This window comes from Sturnus vulgaris, chromosome Z, assembly GCF_052056855.1.
Source record: "Sturnus vulgaris isolate bStuVul1 chromosome Z, bStuVul1.hap1, whole genome shotgun sequence".
Lineage (NCBI taxonomy): Eukaryota > Metazoa > Chordata > Aves > Passeriformes > Sturnidae > Sturnus > Sturnus vulgaris.
Window position 1 is genome coordinate 11,812,388 of NC_142283.1, and position 18,017 is coordinate 11,830,404.

At 39.5% G+C, this 18,017-nt stretch overlaps 1 protein-coding gene across 1 annotated transcript in view; it reads left to right on the top strand.

The window, feature by feature from the left end:
• Positions 1-18,017, top strand: part of MCC (MCC regulator of Wnt signaling pathway) — a 188,684-nt gene that overhangs the window by 24,811 nt on the left and 145,856 nt on the right. Inside the window, exon 3 of the mRNA XM_014892038.2 lies at positions 4,094-4,305. Coding sequence (XP_014747524.2) covers positions 4,094-4,305 — 212 coding nt within the window. The remainder of the gene's footprint in view (positions 1-4,093; positions 4,306-18,017) is intronic.

Consider the following 18,017-nt stretch of genomic DNA (forward strand, 5'->3'; position numbering starts at 1 on the left):
TACTCTGGGATTAAAGTGTTACTTACATAATTTGGAAACAATTATGTGCTCTTATATTACTTGTCTAATGCAAATATTGTGCAATGAATTTATTTATTTATGTTTTGTTTTTGTCTAATCATTGTAGTAACACCAACTTCCCAGCAGGCTTATTACCTGGGAATTTTCATGATAATTTTGTTTCACTTAATACAGAAATTCCATACTTCGTGTTATTCTAATTGCAGCTGAACAGGGAAAAGCTACCATGGGATGTATGTTGTTCTGCAAAGACTGATATTAAACACAGATTTATTAACTGTAGGTTCTTACTTACCAGTTGGCTATCAGCCACCATACCTAATGTTTCCTTATTTCTGATTAATATTGGAAGAGAAGGAATTGTATTTTAATTACAGCAAGGTACAAGAGTTGTCTGTTAATTCCTGGCTGAATTTTCAGTTACAAGTGAAATCTCAGTTTTGACTCCAGAGTTTCCCTGCAAAGCTGAGATTTGAGAGGTGCATGATCCAGGACAGCATCTTAACAGCCATAGTTCTGGAATCTGTTTGGAAAACAGTGGGCAAATTTAGGGATTAGGGTTAAGGCCAAACTAAAATATTGGAAATGCCTTCCACTCATCTCCCCTTCCATTTTTAATATGTATATTTTAAATTAGGAGTATTGACATGAACTTTCAAGAAAACTTGGGTTACAGATACAGTCATAATACAGTAGTAAAACCCCAGTGTTTCCTGATCCACCTATGTGTTCAGTCTGATAACAGATGCTACAATATATGAAGGCTGGGTCCTTCAGCAGAGCTGCTGTTTTTAATTGCATGAATATAGAAGCTCTTTTGCAGAATAATGATCTTTGAGTGATATAGTGCACATTCTCTGTAGAAACATGTGCCATATTTAGCTTTGTGCAAAGAGGTGTACCTGTGTGATACAACCAGCTCTCTTAATTCTGTGGCTCTGCTTGCCCAGAGGGGTTGTTTCCCATGCTCCTGGCAGGCCTGGGAAGTGGCAGAACCGATCCCCTGCCTCCCTCGGACGCCTGAGACATTTCAATGGCTTCAGGTCTGTGAGCTGCTGATTTTTTTTTTTTTTGCTCTGTGATGTTCTGTAGCCACACGAGGGCGGAGACACCCAACGTTGTGCACAGTCACAGTGCCCTGCCTGCTCTGTAAAACATCGCTGGTGCCAGTGTCTCAGTACGAGTCTGTTGGAAAGCTTGCAGCACGTAGCTAGATGAAGTACAGTGGTGCATGTTCTCGGTGTGAAAGTCATTGAATTAATCTTTAATTAATCTCCCTCTACTGGTGGTAAGGAATCATGGTAATTACATTAGTATAAAATGTAATTATTATGTGTTATTTTCTACTTAGATGTTTCAAGACTAGAATATTTGCATTGCAGAAAGATGGGGTAACCAACTGCAGGTTTCCTAACTGTGCTTTTCATGCATAACAGCTTTACAGAGTATTAGGGTGTTGACCTCAAACAACAAATGAGTTTGCTGCCTTACAGCCCTTCTGGCTGGTTTTCCACTTGTACTTTTGCATCTCAAACTTTTCTTGGTGAGGGGGAGACATTGTCCTAATAGTCCATTATGTAGTTTGTTGGTATTGCCTGGTAATGTACTGAATAAGTAATAACCACTGATTAGTAAGCTGCCTTAGAATGCTGATTAATATTTGAGTGAGCAAACTCAAAGGAAAAGCTTTCAAAATAATAGGATGTCATTACAGGTAACTACTTATGGTTTGATAATTGCATGTTTGATTTAGAGTTTTGATCTAGTCTGTAGCTCTGGATTCTATTCAGACTTGTCTATTAACCAGAGTGTATGCTTAGACAAGTCATTTATTTGTTTTTAATTTTCATTATACTGTAGATGAAATTTTACATTACTGCCCAGGGTTATTAAATAATCTAGTGCCTGCTCTGGATTGTTTTGCTATAGGAAGTGGTTGAATGTAAAACTTAACAAGATTTTAATAGGAGTGGGACATTTGTAAAGGAATCAGAAGCAACCAGGGTTGAAATAATTACTGACAAAATTAGAAATTTTTCTTCTACTTGTTTTATGGTCTAAACCCATCTCTGCATAGGGAATTGGAAGGATTGTTCATGGAGAAACAGGAACCCTACAGCTTCATAATACAGAAACTTTCTCAAAGCAGTCATTGTTTGTCACTTGCCACAAGATCATACCCTTGCATTGATTTGTAATGAAACACCTTGTGATGGATGTGTCTATAACTTGGAATTGAAACAAGCAAGCCTGAGATAATAAAACAGGCAGTGGTAACATGAAAAGTGACTATACAGCTAGAAGATAAACTTATTTGTCGGCATTCAGTAGACAAAAAGTGAAAGGAATTATATTTTCCCTCTGTTTCGGTGTGAAAGACGATTCTCTGTTAGGGAAGGCAGGATCTTCCCTTGGATTGGAGATTGTAAATCCTTTCTTTCTGAATTACTATAATTTGAAATTCAGGGGCTGTCAGGCAGAGACACGGGGATAGGAACAGCAGCTCTTTGCTGGTGGGTACAGCAAGGCACCCAGACAGCACCAGCGGTGTCACTGACACCAACCAGAACAGGAGCCCAGCTCAGCCCTCTCGGCCGCGGGCACTTTCCCCTTGCTGCAGTTCCCGTCACCGCCGGCAGGGGGCGCCGCTGGCTCCCGGTGGGCGGGGCAGGTGCGCTGATCCCCGCGCGCCGGCAGGGGGCGCTGTGGCGCGGGCTCGGGGAGCAGGCGGTAATGGCGGCTGGGCCCAGACGGGAAGGGATGGAAAAGAGAGGCTTTGCTTCAGCAGCCCTGCGGCGGGGCCGGCCCCGCTGCTCCAGCAGGATCCTTGGAAGCAGCGAGCTGGAATGGCGGGGCGGCCTGGCAGGGCAGGGGTGCGGGGTCCAGCAGCAGCAGAAGAGGCAGCTCCCGGCTGGGCTGTGGCGGTGGGTGCAGTGACCCTCCTGCTCCAGAGCCAAGAGCGAGCGAGAGCAGCAACTGCCCCCCCCCTGCTCTCCTTTTACCTCCTTTTCTCCTTTTACCTGCTTCTGATCCCTGTGTCTCTGTCCCTCTGAGAGAAACTCCCAAAAAAACAAAGGAATTCCCCTTCCCCACCCAGCCATCTGCTTCTTAAGCAACTCAATGGGAAAAAATTCCCCAGGTAATAAGGAAGGAAAAGGAAAGAAAACCCAACCCCCAGCATCCTTTTTTGCTCTTTGATCTCTGCTGCTTCTCAGTTTGACATAGGTTACTGGTACTCATTTCGTGGTCCTTAGCTGTTGTAAACTACACTGGTTTGCAGTGCTCTAAATAACATATGCAAATGCTTTTCGTTTTCCTTCTGAATCTTGTAATTTAGTAATTCACTTAAACACTGGAAATTTTACTGCATTTTTTCCCTGATATAAGCATATGCAAGATGGTCAGTAATGGTGGTGGAGTTTTGCTTTTTTTCTTTCTGGACTGCTGGCCAGGGTTATTCCTGTGTCAGCAGCGTGCCCTGGCAGCCAGAAGGGCTGTGTTCTGGGCTGTATCACCATCATCAGACACCCAAAGGAGGTGGTGGTCCTAACCTGTTGTCACTGCCCCACCTGGAGTACTGTGTGCGTTTTTTGGGTATTTTCTCAATATGTGAAAGGCACCGAACTATGGGAGTGCATCTAGAGGAGGTAGATGAAGATGGTGAAAGAGCTCAAGGAGCAGCTGAGGTCGCTGGGTTTGCTCAGCTTGGAGAAGGCTGTGGGGTGACTCCAGAGATGCTGATTTCTTCTCTCTGGTGAGCAGTGACAGGACATGAGGAAAGGCGATGAAGCTGCATCAGGGAAAATTCAGACTGGATGTTAAGGAAAGGTTCCTCTGGAATGATGGCTGATTACTGGAACAGGCTTCCTAGGGAAGTGGCTGCGGTACCAAGCCTGGCAGAATTCAAGGAGCACCTGAATGATGCTCTTGGTCATGTGGTTTAGGTTTAGACAGTACTGTGAGGAGCAGTGTTGAACTCAGTGATCCTCGTAGGTGCCTTCCAACTTGAGAGATTTTGTGTTTTCTTTATGCAGAGTCCATACTAGAAAGTTTTTCTTTTTCTCCATTTTAGGTGCCTTATCAGGAGCCAAAGAGAGCTGGGAATATGATTCAGGAGCGAGAGATCTTCAGAGTCCTGACCTCCAGAGTAATTTTCCTCTGCAAAAGGTGTTGGAGTATGGTGGAAGCAATGTGACTCAACAGGCTCCTCTGCAAAGACTTCTAGCCCAGGCCTTAAATTGTAGCAACTCTGTTGGAGGAAGCTACCTAGAACTTGCCAACACTGTAAGTGCATTTTGCATTTATATTTAAGTCTGCTTTTAAGTATTGGAAGAGGATTGGGTTTTTTTGGTTCGTTGTTTTTTTAAGTTTTGCTTTGTTTTGGTCTGGGGTTTTGTTTTGTTTGGTTTTGTTTGGTTTGGATTTTTCTGTTGTTTTTTTGAAGAAGCATATTTACTCCAGTCTTAGAGCCCCTTTGGAAACAATTTTTACTTTATTTATCAGAAAACCAATGTGATTTTAGCAATAATGTAGTGTATATAGTGTTTCCAGAGCTGGATAACCAAGTTGTGTCAAAAAAGGTAGGAATCTGTGAATGGTCAAGCTGAAATGCCTAACAGATACAATTTAACTGAAGAAGATTTGTTTATAAAAACATCCTCCCAATTAATTTCAAGTGTGTCAGATTGCTCAAAAGTGTTGTGCAGCAGAATTCTTTGTGTTACTTCATTATTACCCACTAAATTTTTTGGTACTTTATTTAAGCCCTTGGTGTGCTTTTTTATTTCAACAGGCAAATACTATTCTCCATTTTAAAAAGCCCACATAACTGTGTGTGCTGGTTTTGGCTGGAGAGTTTTCTTCACAGTGACTAGTGTGGAACTGTAATTTAGGTGACACTTTTGAAGGAGTAAGACAGTATTTTTTGCTTCTTCCCTGTTTATATTGGGATCATGTTTGTAGTTTAATTTTAACCCAGCAATCTTACAAAAGACCACCTGTTTTGTAGCAGGGTTTTTCGTTTATGTTGCACAGAAGCTTAGGTAGAGAAGTAAAAGATGCTAAAATGAAAGTGAAAAATTTCTAATTAAAAAAAATATTCTCCATTGGCATGCTTGACCTTGATGAAATAGACTCTTAGTTCATGATATCGTAAGATAATTCAAGCTGTAAGGGGAACCTCAGGAGGTTGTCTGGTCCAACATCCTACTCAAAATGGAAGTGATTGCTGACAACAGAGGAAAATCAGTGTCTTCAAGCCACATTATTTAAAAAGAAAATGGTGAAAAGTATCTTGACAATGTTTTCAAAAGCTATCTTGTTTTATCCAAGTTTTTAAACATGAGCTGATACAGGACCTTTTTCCATGTGCAGAGTAAAAAATGTAGACATTAAAACTTCCCTAAGAGGGAAAAGAACTTAAGAAAGTTGATAGTTTCTTAAAGGAATTGTGTCCTCATTTTTCCTAGGGAGGAAAATAAGAGATCAGCTGTGGTTCAATCATGAACTCACCCAGAAGCATGAGGGAACTGTAAAAAGCAGAAAACAAAAGGCAATCATATGGGGGAATTGAGAGATTATAGGCCATTTAGCAGCTTTGTTTGTATGTTGCATTACTTGTGGGAAATAAGAGCAATTTTAATTGAGAACAGAGAACATGTAGATTTATAAAAGAATTATCAAATCCATCCAATATAATGCCTTCTTTTAAGAGGAGATAGAAGACAAACAACATCCTGTTTCTCTAGTAAAACATCTGGCCCTGCCTTGAGTGATGTTCTCATCAGCAAGGCAAGAAACATAATTTAAGTGTAACTAGTAATGGTTGTACAATGATGGTTCAGAAGTTTTGTGCTGTTACACGTTTACAGAGATAAGATAGGAAACCGCAGGGTGCAGTGTTATTCGAGACTGCACAGTGTGATGGGTACTGCATGGCTATGACATGTAGAAATCTGAAAAATAAAAATGCAGGAGGCTTATTAAAAGTACAGATTCACAGGTTTCATGGCTTTCTAAGTCGGAGGAGGACATCAGGAAAAGGTTTTTCACTCCCAGGGTTGTTGAGCACTGAGAAGGCTCCCCTGAGCAGTGGTCACAGCACCAACCTGACAGAGTTCAAGAAGTGTTTGGACAATGCTCTTGGGCATGTGGTGTGACTCTTGGGATGTTTTGTGTGGGGCCAAGAATTGGACTCAATAATGACTGGGTCCCTGCCAACTCAGCATATTCTATAATTTGGTGATCTCTAAATTCCTTCTATGCTTACTGTCATGAGAGATGCCTGATCTTTGTTCTAATCTGCTATACTTCTGCTTTACAGTATTTCTTCTATGATTTTCAAAGCCACAGTACAGTAATCAGTTTCTCATTTATAGGTAGATGAATATGATAACATCTTCATTTGACTCCTGTCATATGTAAATTTTTGCTTTGGCTTTATTAAAATGGAGAGAGAAAGGAGCGGTAGAAAATTGAGAATTACTTATTTTGGGTTTCAGTATTTATTCGTCTTTCCACAATTTTTAATACTATGGGGCATGCTTACTACAGTCTAAATTTGGGCTCTTGAAAGACATAAATGTAGCCTTCACAATTCTGAGATTTAATGTAGGTTCTTCCTTCTCTGTCTCTTTCTCAGATCTTTTACTGAGCAGCATTTGCTACAATGACAAGCAAGCTGGTCCCTAGCATTCATTCTCAAAAATGACAGATCTCAGCTTTCCCATTCTTATAAGTTTAATTCAGTTAATTAATCGTGTCAATTCTTGTTATAACGTCCTAGTTTGCTCTTTGGCAGCCTTATTTTAGCCTCCTTTTGTTTGTAAACTGTGCAGTTGGTCTAAAGATATCCTTGTGGTGATTATGTACTCCTATAGCATAGATTATACCCCTCAGTCAAGACAGAGGATCTCCCTGCTGTTCTTAATGTTTAGGTTTTCAACTTGCAAAAGCTAAATGAACATCAGTCCACTTTGCCTAGCTTTTGTAAGAGGATTTTTTAAAAATGTATTTTTGTATTTTTGGGAACATGCAGCTCTACAGCATTTTCTCAAAACTTAATGCCTGCTCTGAAGCATTATTCTTTATCACAGAAGAGATGCAGTTTTTAAAACAGTGCTGTTTGAAATTTATCCGTTTATACTCATTGTCCATGTCTCTATCATTGTTCATTTTGCCTCATTTTGCTTCATTAAGCCACGTTCAGATTCAGCTTTGTTTTACCTGAAAAATTTGTTCTGTAATCTTTAGAGGGTATTAATATCTTTCAGTGGTTTCCAGATTTGCATTTTTATTCTTAATTAAGAACATGTTCCTGTCTGTAGCTCTTCCCCTTGGTACCAACATTTATGACTAAAATATTAACCTTTCCCATGATTTGTCACCACTTACTGATGATGTAACTATTTGTGCCCATAGGAGTCCTCGTGTATGTGTGTTCGGGAGTTGTAAATAATTTAAATCTTTGTGGACAGGAAATAATGCAAGTATTTAGAAGCATTTGTTGGTGCATGTGCATGTTTGGGAGCAGCCATGGGATCTCAGTGTGTACCCTACAGTGCCACAAGGAGGGATGGAATTCTGTTCCAGGAGATGAAGTGTTGCTGTTCTCTGAAAACATCACACAGGCAATATCTCAGTATGATAGGCATATTTCACATTAAAATTCCAGTGAAGTTTAATAAGCAGAAGCAGTAAGACTTGCTTTAATTCCCTTTTCATATTCTCCTTGCATGTGATTAAAATACACTTGATTTTGTTTTTTAGTAGAATGTGTGCATATGAATGGTAATGCACGTGTGTGTGCTTAATGTTGGTTTCTGTTGCCTAAATTCGGTGTGAAGATGAATGTATTTATTGTGAGAAGTAACTACGTTTACATAAATAAAAACCCATTGGGTCTGTTTCATTTGCCATGATGATAAAATCTGTGTTATCACCAGAAGTAAATACATCTGTTCTGCTGAGAAAAGTCTCTGCACCAAGATCTTACATCTTTAAAAGGTGACCCCAAGTATGTTGATACATGATGGTTTTTTAACTATCCATTCCCTGGTCTGGTGATAGGCAGAACAGTTTGATCTTTGATTTTTCCATCCAAAGACCAGCTATACTGGAATCTCTTTGACTGCACCATCCTTGCCAGGGCTTTTTTACTTGGAAAAGATTTGATGAGACTATAATTGACTTGCAGAGGGGAAGAGTACAGCTGTATTTTTGAGAACACAGTGTGTTAGAATTTCATTCTGACCACCACTATTTCCTATTCAAAGCAGCCATGCCACAGATGTGCTTATTCTTAGTCAGAGAGAAGGGCTTATTTACAGAATTGACAGAATTACTTCCTACAGCATCTCACTCTTCTGGCCCACCACAAAGTGTGCATAATCCTGCTTTTAATCTTGTACAGGGCTGTCAGCGCAAGATGGATGGGTCTAGGCGGGAGGGTGTTGGTGCAGACTGCTCCACCTGCCAAATCTGCACTTCTCATCTCAAGAGGGGCTGGTTTTTGGAAGGTCTCCATCAAGAACAAACAGCAAACTAGTGCAAAAATGTTCTTAATGCATCTTCTTGTAACTGCTCTGGTATATGCTCTTTCTTATCTCCTTCTGTCTGATTTGCATGTGTCTGTAACTCATCTGGAGGTACTAAAGGTATAATTTGGCTTGAGAATGGATTGTTTATTTGCATCTGTGTGACAAAGTATGCTTTATGTACAGCAGAATTAAAGCAAATAAACTGGATTTAGTTCTGGCTATGGACTCTGGCAAATGTAGATACCATCTCAATCATGTACACAGCCCAAAAGTTTGTGAAGTACAAAGTTAAACTGAAAATACATGTAACAAATCAACATATAGTTGTGTTAGCATTCGTTTCTCAGCACAATCACTAGCAGATGAGAACTCAGTGTCTTTGTTTTAGGAAGCATCATGTTAGCTGACAATAGATATTCTTACTGTAATACCTCTTCATTAGTCAGACTCAGTGAATGTTTGCCTTGCTAATTTTTCTTCCCGAAGAGCATTGAGCTGCAAGTTATGACAGACAGAACCACTGTTTTGAGAAGGCTATTCTTTTTAGTTGACATAGTTTATACTGAGCAATAGTATTCTGAAAGTCACTATTGCATTTTTCAGGAACACATGACTTTTCCTTTCCTACCTGGCTATGCTCCTTCATCAGGCAAACCTAATTTGCTGCAGTTTACTTATATTTATAGCTTTTGCTTATAAAAGAGCACACTCAGTATTATCATTGTGTTTGCATTTATGTCAGGCTGTAGTGCAGCTTGTGCTCTGGATAACTGCTTCAAATTCTATTAATGCTTTTCTTCATCCCGAGTCACAATAAGCATTTATGTTCTCTGAGCTACATGTAAATGTAAATTAAGTGATTTACATGCAAATTCCATACTGCTGTCATGTTATTGAGCATGTAATAATTTCTTGTAATTCCTTGGTGTTATGAAATGTACTTAGTACTTTAGCAGGAGAATATCTCAAAGGTGCTTGGTATGTAGCATGTGTTCACATGTGATATTCTGTGATGAAATTCAAAGTGCTGAATTTAACTTCTCTATCTGATCTTTCTCCAGCACTTCAGGCAATTTGACAATACATCAATTGTTTTATTACTTCTTACCTTACCTCCTATCTTGACTGTTGGACAGCCAACTGATATTTCTGCTGTCCTTTGCTGTGTGACTATCAAGACATATGCCTACATAACCAACAGTCTTTCATTGCAAAGACTGAAATTCAGATTACCTGATCATAAAGGATGTGCATGTTTTTATGTGGCACAAGTCAGTGTAATGTTAGTGTGTTTAGAGATTAAAAATTATACTACTCAAAAACATGGTATCATTCACCATCCTAGAAAGATGTACACTATGTGTGTGTACTGTGATTTTTTTTTTTAGACTACATTTTTGGCTCATTTTAACTGAGCAAGTAAATGTAGATTTTAAAATTTATATTCCTTAAAAATAGGAAGGATTGTCTGGTTGCCAAAGAAAGCAAAGCCACTTTTGCAGGGGATGAGGGAAAAAGGGCTTCCTAGAGCTTTGTGTCAATCTAGGGATACTATTGTATCTGTCCTAAATGTGAACCATTTTCTCTGTTGCTAATTTACAGGCATTAGGTGTAAATTAAGTGGGAATCCTATGGAAATTCTTTTGGGAAGTAATCTTCTAAGGGAAAGTAGCAAGGAAGTCTGAAAATAGAACTGGACTGTAAGAAATGGAATTCTGTGGTTGGCTTGTAGGCTACTTTTGTTTGATGTTGCTGTCAATGAGAATCTACTTCAAAATGTCTCATTTAATTTCTGACGCTTTTATGGTTTTAGAACTCATTAATATTGAACTCATTAATATTGATATGTCCTTTTCTGGCAAAGTCTGCCCCTTTTTATCCTAACCCCTCTCTCCAAATCTACTGTTTTAAAATAATTTTCTTTTTGCCTTAGTGTGGGAAGCTCTGCTCCTTCAGCTTCACTACCCTTTCCATTACAGTCAGGGAAATGGGCCTCAAAGCATCCCATGGTACTTCTTTTTGAATGGGAGAACTTAATGCTTTTCTAGCCCCTCCACGTGAGGCTACTGTGGATAGGAAATTCTTAAATTTTGTGTATTTTGAGGAATTTATCCAGTACATAGGCATCTCGTGGGATGTGTTGGAATTCGGTTGCTTATGTAGAGATTGATTTTTCATGAGTTACTGGCTGGGGACTCTGTTCCATGTTTACATACAGTAAACCACAGGAGCTGGATCTCCTCCTTTTCTCCCCTTGCAGCCATGTTTTTCCCATATTCGGTGTGCAACTTCTGCTGCAATTTCTTTTTCATGCCAATAAAAATGATTTCTGTAAAAATGTAGCCTAGTCATGCCTTTAGCTGGAACTGAAATAGATAGAAAGGCCTGAAATTGAAGATTCTAGTGCTGTGGACAGTAGAGCCTAGTACAAGAGCCTTGTGCCCTTGCCTTCTATGTATGTGCTTCCAAACCAAGCGTCATTTCCTTTCTGCTGGGCTGAAAATAGAATCCAAGAATTCCTTTAAAGCAAGAACTGATTATTGAAATATAGATTCAGGAGGTTTGGCTTGTCCAAGAGCAGGCACAAAGGCAGTTTTGTCTGACAAACGTTTTTTATATTTAGGGGTGTGGGATGCTGTTAGCTCTTTGATCTCAAGCCAGCATTGTAATGGTCCTTGTTTGTCTCAGGCAGGCATCAGCTATAATGGGATTATGCATTTTGTTTATACAAACCTGGTTTCTATAGCCCTCTAAAATTGTTGTCAGTTATTAATTTTTTCTTAAAATGGACATTCTGGATTAGGTCTGCCAGGACTCATCTATTTTACATGAAATGTAGTTTTGCTGTCTTTTGAATTTCCAGCATTATAACAGACATAGAGGTGAGAAAATGGTAAATTAATTTTTTTAAAAATTCTGTTACTATTTCCATCTGCAGATAATCTTAGCACAATGTGATGGGTGTCAGTACAGGTCACACTTGTTCAGGTAGACTATTAATAGATCTTTTTGACTGAGGCTTTTAACTGGATATTTTACATGACAGTCAAACAATCTCTCTTACAAGCACATGACAAAGTTGAAGTGCAGAGTGATGGATTTTGACCTAGTTCTGCAGTTGTAATTGAATGGTATGAACTGGCATATGGCAATCAGGTACTGTAGGAAAGAGGGTCTTAACAAGTGTGTTTAGGTAGATGTTTTGAAGGTTTCAAAACATCTAATTTAACTTAGTTGCTAGGACTTCGTATTTTTTCCCCCCTCATTGCTCAGAAAATGCCCTTATACATCCCATTTTCTTTGCTGTACTCAAGGAAGCTCTGGCTCCAGTGCAGGTGATCAGATCTTTTAATTTTCCAAATTTCAACCCCCTCCCAGTTGTCTGAAATGAAGAGCAATTCACTGGGTACAGTGGTCCAGCATCATTGCACACAGCTATACCGCATATAGTGTTAACATTATTATTAGCAGTGGTAAGCTGTGTCAGAGGGCCAGAGTTAGTATGGTGGAGCAAGATTATCCTCCTGGGTTCTAGTGTGCCAGATTACCACGTAGCTCTTGTCACGGGTTTTCTTTTTTACCAGATTTTCTGCCTGCTCTCTGAGTGTGAGCTGCTGACTTAAGTTGGCAATGCCGAGCTTCTTTGTATCCTCATTTTATAAAAAGGTGACATGACGACTTACTGTCCCTTTTCTTGTACATACACTACACCCTTGTGTTCTGCTTACATGAAATACAGAATTTTGGTAATAAAGTGAAAATTTTATCTGCAGTGCACAGATGAAAATGGCTTCCCTTAAGTGCTTTTGCAATTCAGTACCAGTTGAGTTATGATAGAGTAATCAACTGTTATTCTGTCAACCCAGACAGGCAAAGCAATGTTCCCATAGAAACCTGTCAGGACACAGTAAAATTCATCAAGATGCTCCTGTTCCTTGGAATTGTTTCTCTGCCATTGTCAGGCCTGGGACATTGACCTGAGGCAGTGTAAGATGCTGCCACTGTTAAAGCACCCCACTTCTCTTCATGTTGTGTTGTTTTTTAAATGACTATGTGGTTGTCAGCACAGCTGTTTTGGGGAACTATTTCGGTTCTAGTACTGCAAAAATGGGAGGGGAGTCTTACACACATGTGTAAGTAGCTCTCTTGTGCTTGCTGTTTTTACTTTGTGAAAAACTTTCAGCATGATCGCTCCATTTTGGGCTAGAAATCTGGATTATCACTTCTCATCTGAGAGGCAGTTTATGATTGTAGCTATGTTGCAGTGAATTAGTAAACTCCACCTTTTCTCCTGGTAGGAAGCAACCGAAGTAAACTTTGTTTTTCAGGAAGGGCACTGTCTGTTCTGTGAAGAGCTCATAATGAAATAAATTCACCCCACTGAGGTACTCAAGTGAGGTTCGTGTCTTTAAGCCAAATAGCCATCTGTAATTTCCTGCACTGGGTTTTATGTTAATTTACCTGAAACTATAATTTTAGGGACATGACTGGAGAAAAAGACATTGAATGTTTCTATTCTTTGAATTTTTAAAGAGATTATAAGTGCATATTATTGTTTGAATCTAATTTTAACATAAATACTGATTTTCTGATATGCATTATAGAATGGAGGGAAAAGTCTTTGTTTCAGTAGCGCCTACATGGGTGGCAGATGTTTTTTCATAATAATGAATTATATTGTGCTGGGATTCTGAATTGTGAAGGCAGAACAAACAAGATTTTTTAATATGAGACATGGGGTTGTTTATTTTACTTGGTTTAGTTGGTTGATAGAGCCTTATCTGAAAGTAAACACTAGAAACAGTAAGCAAATAATTTTTTAACAAAGTAAGAGACTATCCAGATGAAGCCTGAAAAGAAAGAAGATTTTAGTTCTGCAATCATCTGAAGTAAGTGTAAGTGGCTTGAAAAAAAAGTCTTGGCATGTAGAAGCAAATAAAAACACACACGAAAGAGAGATCATAAATGCTGAAACAGTGTTATCCGCTGTCCCTCAAAATGTAAAATGGAACTGACAGCTATGAAGGCTGAAGTAGACATGAGGGAGGCAGGGGTAAGGTAGCCTTGAGGATTATGATGAGAAACTTAAATGTAGAAAGATGTAAAGGAAAAATGTCACTGGAGAGATTTAAACTGTATATGACAAAACAGTTAGAAGAAAAAAGACTAATTTTATAGACCAGATCTATATGCTGGGTTAGAATAGAGAGTTTGGATTTTGTGTTTAGCTATTCACAAAGAGAAAAAACCCACAAATATCAGGTCTTTAGAAAAATAAAAAGTTTTACTGGCTAGTAGGGAGTTCAGAAGTGATCTGTAGACCAACTTGCTGACCTTCATAATCAGCTACTGAACTATGTAGACACAAAATATATCAAATTAATGAATGTAGATTAGAATGTAGGAATTCAGTTACAACAATCATAAAATAGATCTGGTTGAAAATAAGGAGGTTTGATTCACTAAAATTTTTTGATATATTATTTCAGCTCATGTCATTGTTAAAGTAATTTTAGTTACAATTTCTGCTAAAATAAAGCACCCCAAACCTTTAAGTGATCAGAGAAGTTGACATTCTTGTAATTTAAGTGCTCATACCAACTAAAGTCTGGTAGAGCTTCAAGCAGGGGTCTGTCAGATGCTTGCTTTGCATTTGCCAGAATTTGTTGGCTTGAAGATATTTCAAGTTGAACATTTCAGTGGATCCAAATATATATAGGTAGGTAGGGAGATAGATGGATAAATATAGCTAAGTGTGTGTACACTCATGTATGAGGGTATATATGTGTGCACACTTGTTTGTGTATGTACAGGATATATACAAATGCCACACACTGTACATACACAAATGGGTGAAGTAAATGTGTATATGTATTCGTGTATATACACATGTAGTCAGAAACTATCCAACAGTTCATCTGTTTAACATTCAGAGATCTTGTCCACAGATGGTGAAATGGAATGCTTGGCTAAGTGGGGGATGAAGTGTCAAAGCACAGTTCTGATGTAATCCAGGGGCCTGGATCCATCCTCATTCTTTGTGGGAATTCACATCATCATCGATCCATGGTTTGGGACACTCTGGGTTAGAGAGTTGAGTGTTCAATGTGCCAGTGGTAATGAAAGAGTGGAGACAAATCTTGGAGTTAGGAAAAATTAATTACACGCAGATGTCTTGGTATAATTCAAGGGCTGCTGAATATTTGCAGAAGCATGATCATAACTGTGAAATGGAGCCTGGAGCTGGAAATGAGAGCCTGTGAAAGACAAGGCACAAAACAAAAGAGAGGTTAGGAGTAAGGAGGGAGTGGAGGAAACTGAAGTTAGAGATGGAAAAATAGGAGAGATTTAGCAGGGGAGTCATAGCAAATCTTTCTATAAAAGTGTGGACTTTTGGAGGAGATTCAGTTCACAATTGATAAACAGGAGGAAATGCAGGTTGGCTACCAAGATAGAAGTGACTTGAAGTGAAATAAATTAATTTCCTTGGGGTTAATAACTGGAAAAATCATGGATTATGAAGGGAAGCTAAGCAGAAGTATGATGGCATGAACTGTAGTTTACAGAATGGCCTTGTTGGTTTTTTTAAGCAAGGAGCAAATAAAGTGATGATGATTGGGTGGCTGTAGAAATGGCTATTGTCTCTTCTTGTCCTTACAGACAAGTCACTAGCATAAACAATAGGCACCCATTGACTTCTAGTCCTTTTCCTGTCCTGTCCTGATGCTGAGGCTCTGTGGGGTCAACAGGAATACAAATGAATGTGATAGGTTTGGATGAAATGACAGGAAAAGAGAGTGTTTGTTTGACAGGTTTGACAGTGTCTTCATGGCATGAAATACTGGAGGATAGAAAGAGGGATCAAATGTGAGCTCCCAAGGAGACCAGTCAGGTCAAGGATCTGACTTTTTAAGTGGATTGAGTAGCTGAGAAAGAGTGAACAGGTGAGAGTAGCTGATTGAAGTGCTGTTTTGAAATTATATTATTCTAGACATATTATCTATTTCAGACTAATCAAGATGGTTTGATTGAAGGAAAGAAAAAATATTTGCTCATGTTTTCTTCAGAGACAGTGCTTCATTTTTCAGTGTAAGGTTACTTCCAGTTGTTTCAAATGGGTTGGATTTTTTTCTCTCAACCTAGGTGCATAATCTTTACTGTCACTAATGAGAACAGTTTGTATCATAAACCTACCATCCCTTTCAGCCTCTCCCTCTTAAATCATGGTGCATTAGTGATATTGAATAAAAAACTTTCTGGAAACACTATCCAAGAATTGTATTGAATTTCTGCTTCCAAATGTAGCTTTCATGCTAATCTGAGTGCTCTTTTCTCCATGAAAATTTGGACTTTGGCACTATGCCAGTGTATTTTGTGCCAAAATGATTAGGAAAATTGAATGTTCTCAAATTGTTTGTAGTAGATTTGCCATACTTACAGGTGTGATTTATTTGTGTGTTGGATTGTGCAGTGCTGCTCTAACTGTAGGGATGATATTGAAACAAACAGTAACTAAATGCTCAGTGGACTTCAATTAGTTGTATTTCGGTTACAGAGCTAATTAAACAGAACCAACCAAGAAGGCCTTATTTCATACATCCTGGAATTGTGATCGGCTAATGGTGCATGTTGCATGCAGAGTGAAACTGTGTCTCAGAAAGTGGCACACACTATGCTGAAGAACATGTGACATGCACAAATTTAATATAAAATTACTTTTGTGCTGTAGTATTCACTCTACACCTGTTGAAACAAGGAGGGAATACTCATTTCTGCCAAGTGTGACACCTGCTCCAGTAAATGTAAGTAATATACTATTGTAATTACTGAGACATATCATGAGGGAGAGGTGTTATAAAATAATGTCAGTGTTAGTGTTTTGCATATTTTGTGAAATTTTCAGAAGTACAGGTGAGAAGTGTCTTGGGATGACTTTATGACGCTTGTATCCCCAGTCGTCTGTTCTGTTGGTGTTGAATATTGAGTTCTGCAGTTTTAAGATTGATTCCAGGAGTGAAGGAGAGGAAAGAAGAGCTGCAGAGTTTGCTATCAGAGACTGCAGGTGCTCCCCTGCATCCTGCTCACAGACTTTGTTGTCTGCAGTGGACAGCAGCAGAGAGCTCTCCTTTGCTCTTGGTTAGTTTCTGACTAGCTGAGGCAGAGAAGTTCCCTGGACTGTGATTTTTTTCCCCTTTTTTCTTGGAATCGTTTGTACCTGCTCTGGACTGCAAACCCAGGGGAGCCCCGGGAGCTCACACCTGTGTCCCACCAGGCCTGGCCTGGCCCGTGGCATTGCCCAGGGATGGAGGGACTGGGAACAGACTGAGTGAGCTGAGCTGCAACCCTCGAAAGGGACTCTTCTGAATTTGTCATCTCGTCAGAGCAGTGAGAGGTTTTGTTGTTTCGTATTGTTCATTTTTGTGCTGGGCAGCGTTTTGCCTGTTAAATAAACAGGGTTTTTTCCACTTCTCTATGACGAAATATTTCCCCGAACCCGTTGGGGGAGGGACTGCTTGAATCTGTTTCCTAGAGGGACCCCATTTGGAGGTTTTCTCCCAAATTTGCCCAAAACCAGGACATAAGAATGACAGAGTTGTCACTTGTCCCAAAAGAATCCTTTCACACTAGGCGATAGAGCAAATCTTATTAAATGCTTATTCAGATACAATTAATAAACTAGAAATCCTCAGTGAATCTCAGACATATGTCTGAGTGGTTCTTTTTCTACAGCTGAATGAGAGTAAACAAATGGAATAGAGCAGCCATTGGATTATTAGTTCAACAATCAGGAAACTGGCCATACTAATGGTTGTTGCTGCATAATTCTGAAATTATCTTGGGAAGACTCTGTCAGTGCAAATACACTTACCACAAGCAGTATGTGCATCACGAGTGCTTTAGAGGTACATAAGTAATGGATCAGAAATGCCCTGCAATTGAGTGGAAGCCCAAGCCAGTTTCTGTGTCTCAGACAGAAAGTGTGTGGTGGATGCTGTTTCTGAAAGCGTCTGTGATGGTCAGGTTTGTCCATCTTGTTATCTGCTTCTCGTTACCTCCTCCACACCATGGCATCCACTGCCATGACACTATGTCATCGTGGGCTAAGAAACATGAGCAGGTTAAAAGATTTTTTTTTTCCCACTCCCAGTCCACCCCACTCCCTGCCTGTAGGGGCTAGAAAAGGAGGCAGGAACAAGGCTGAGGGCAAGGAAGCATTGCTGTCCTAGGCAGGGAACTGAGTCACCAAGAGAGAGCATGAGCAGTCTGCTGCCAAACAACAGAGAGGGACTGAGTCCAACAGGCCCCTCTCTCACTGGGTCACAAGGTGCTCTGTTTATTTCCTGGCAATGCAAAGTTGGCACACTTGAGGTTTTCTTTTGTTTGCTTTGAAGCCTGCCTTTGGCACAAGCCAGTGGGAAAATATACTTTGGCTTAAACAAAGTTCTTAGAACCCTGCTA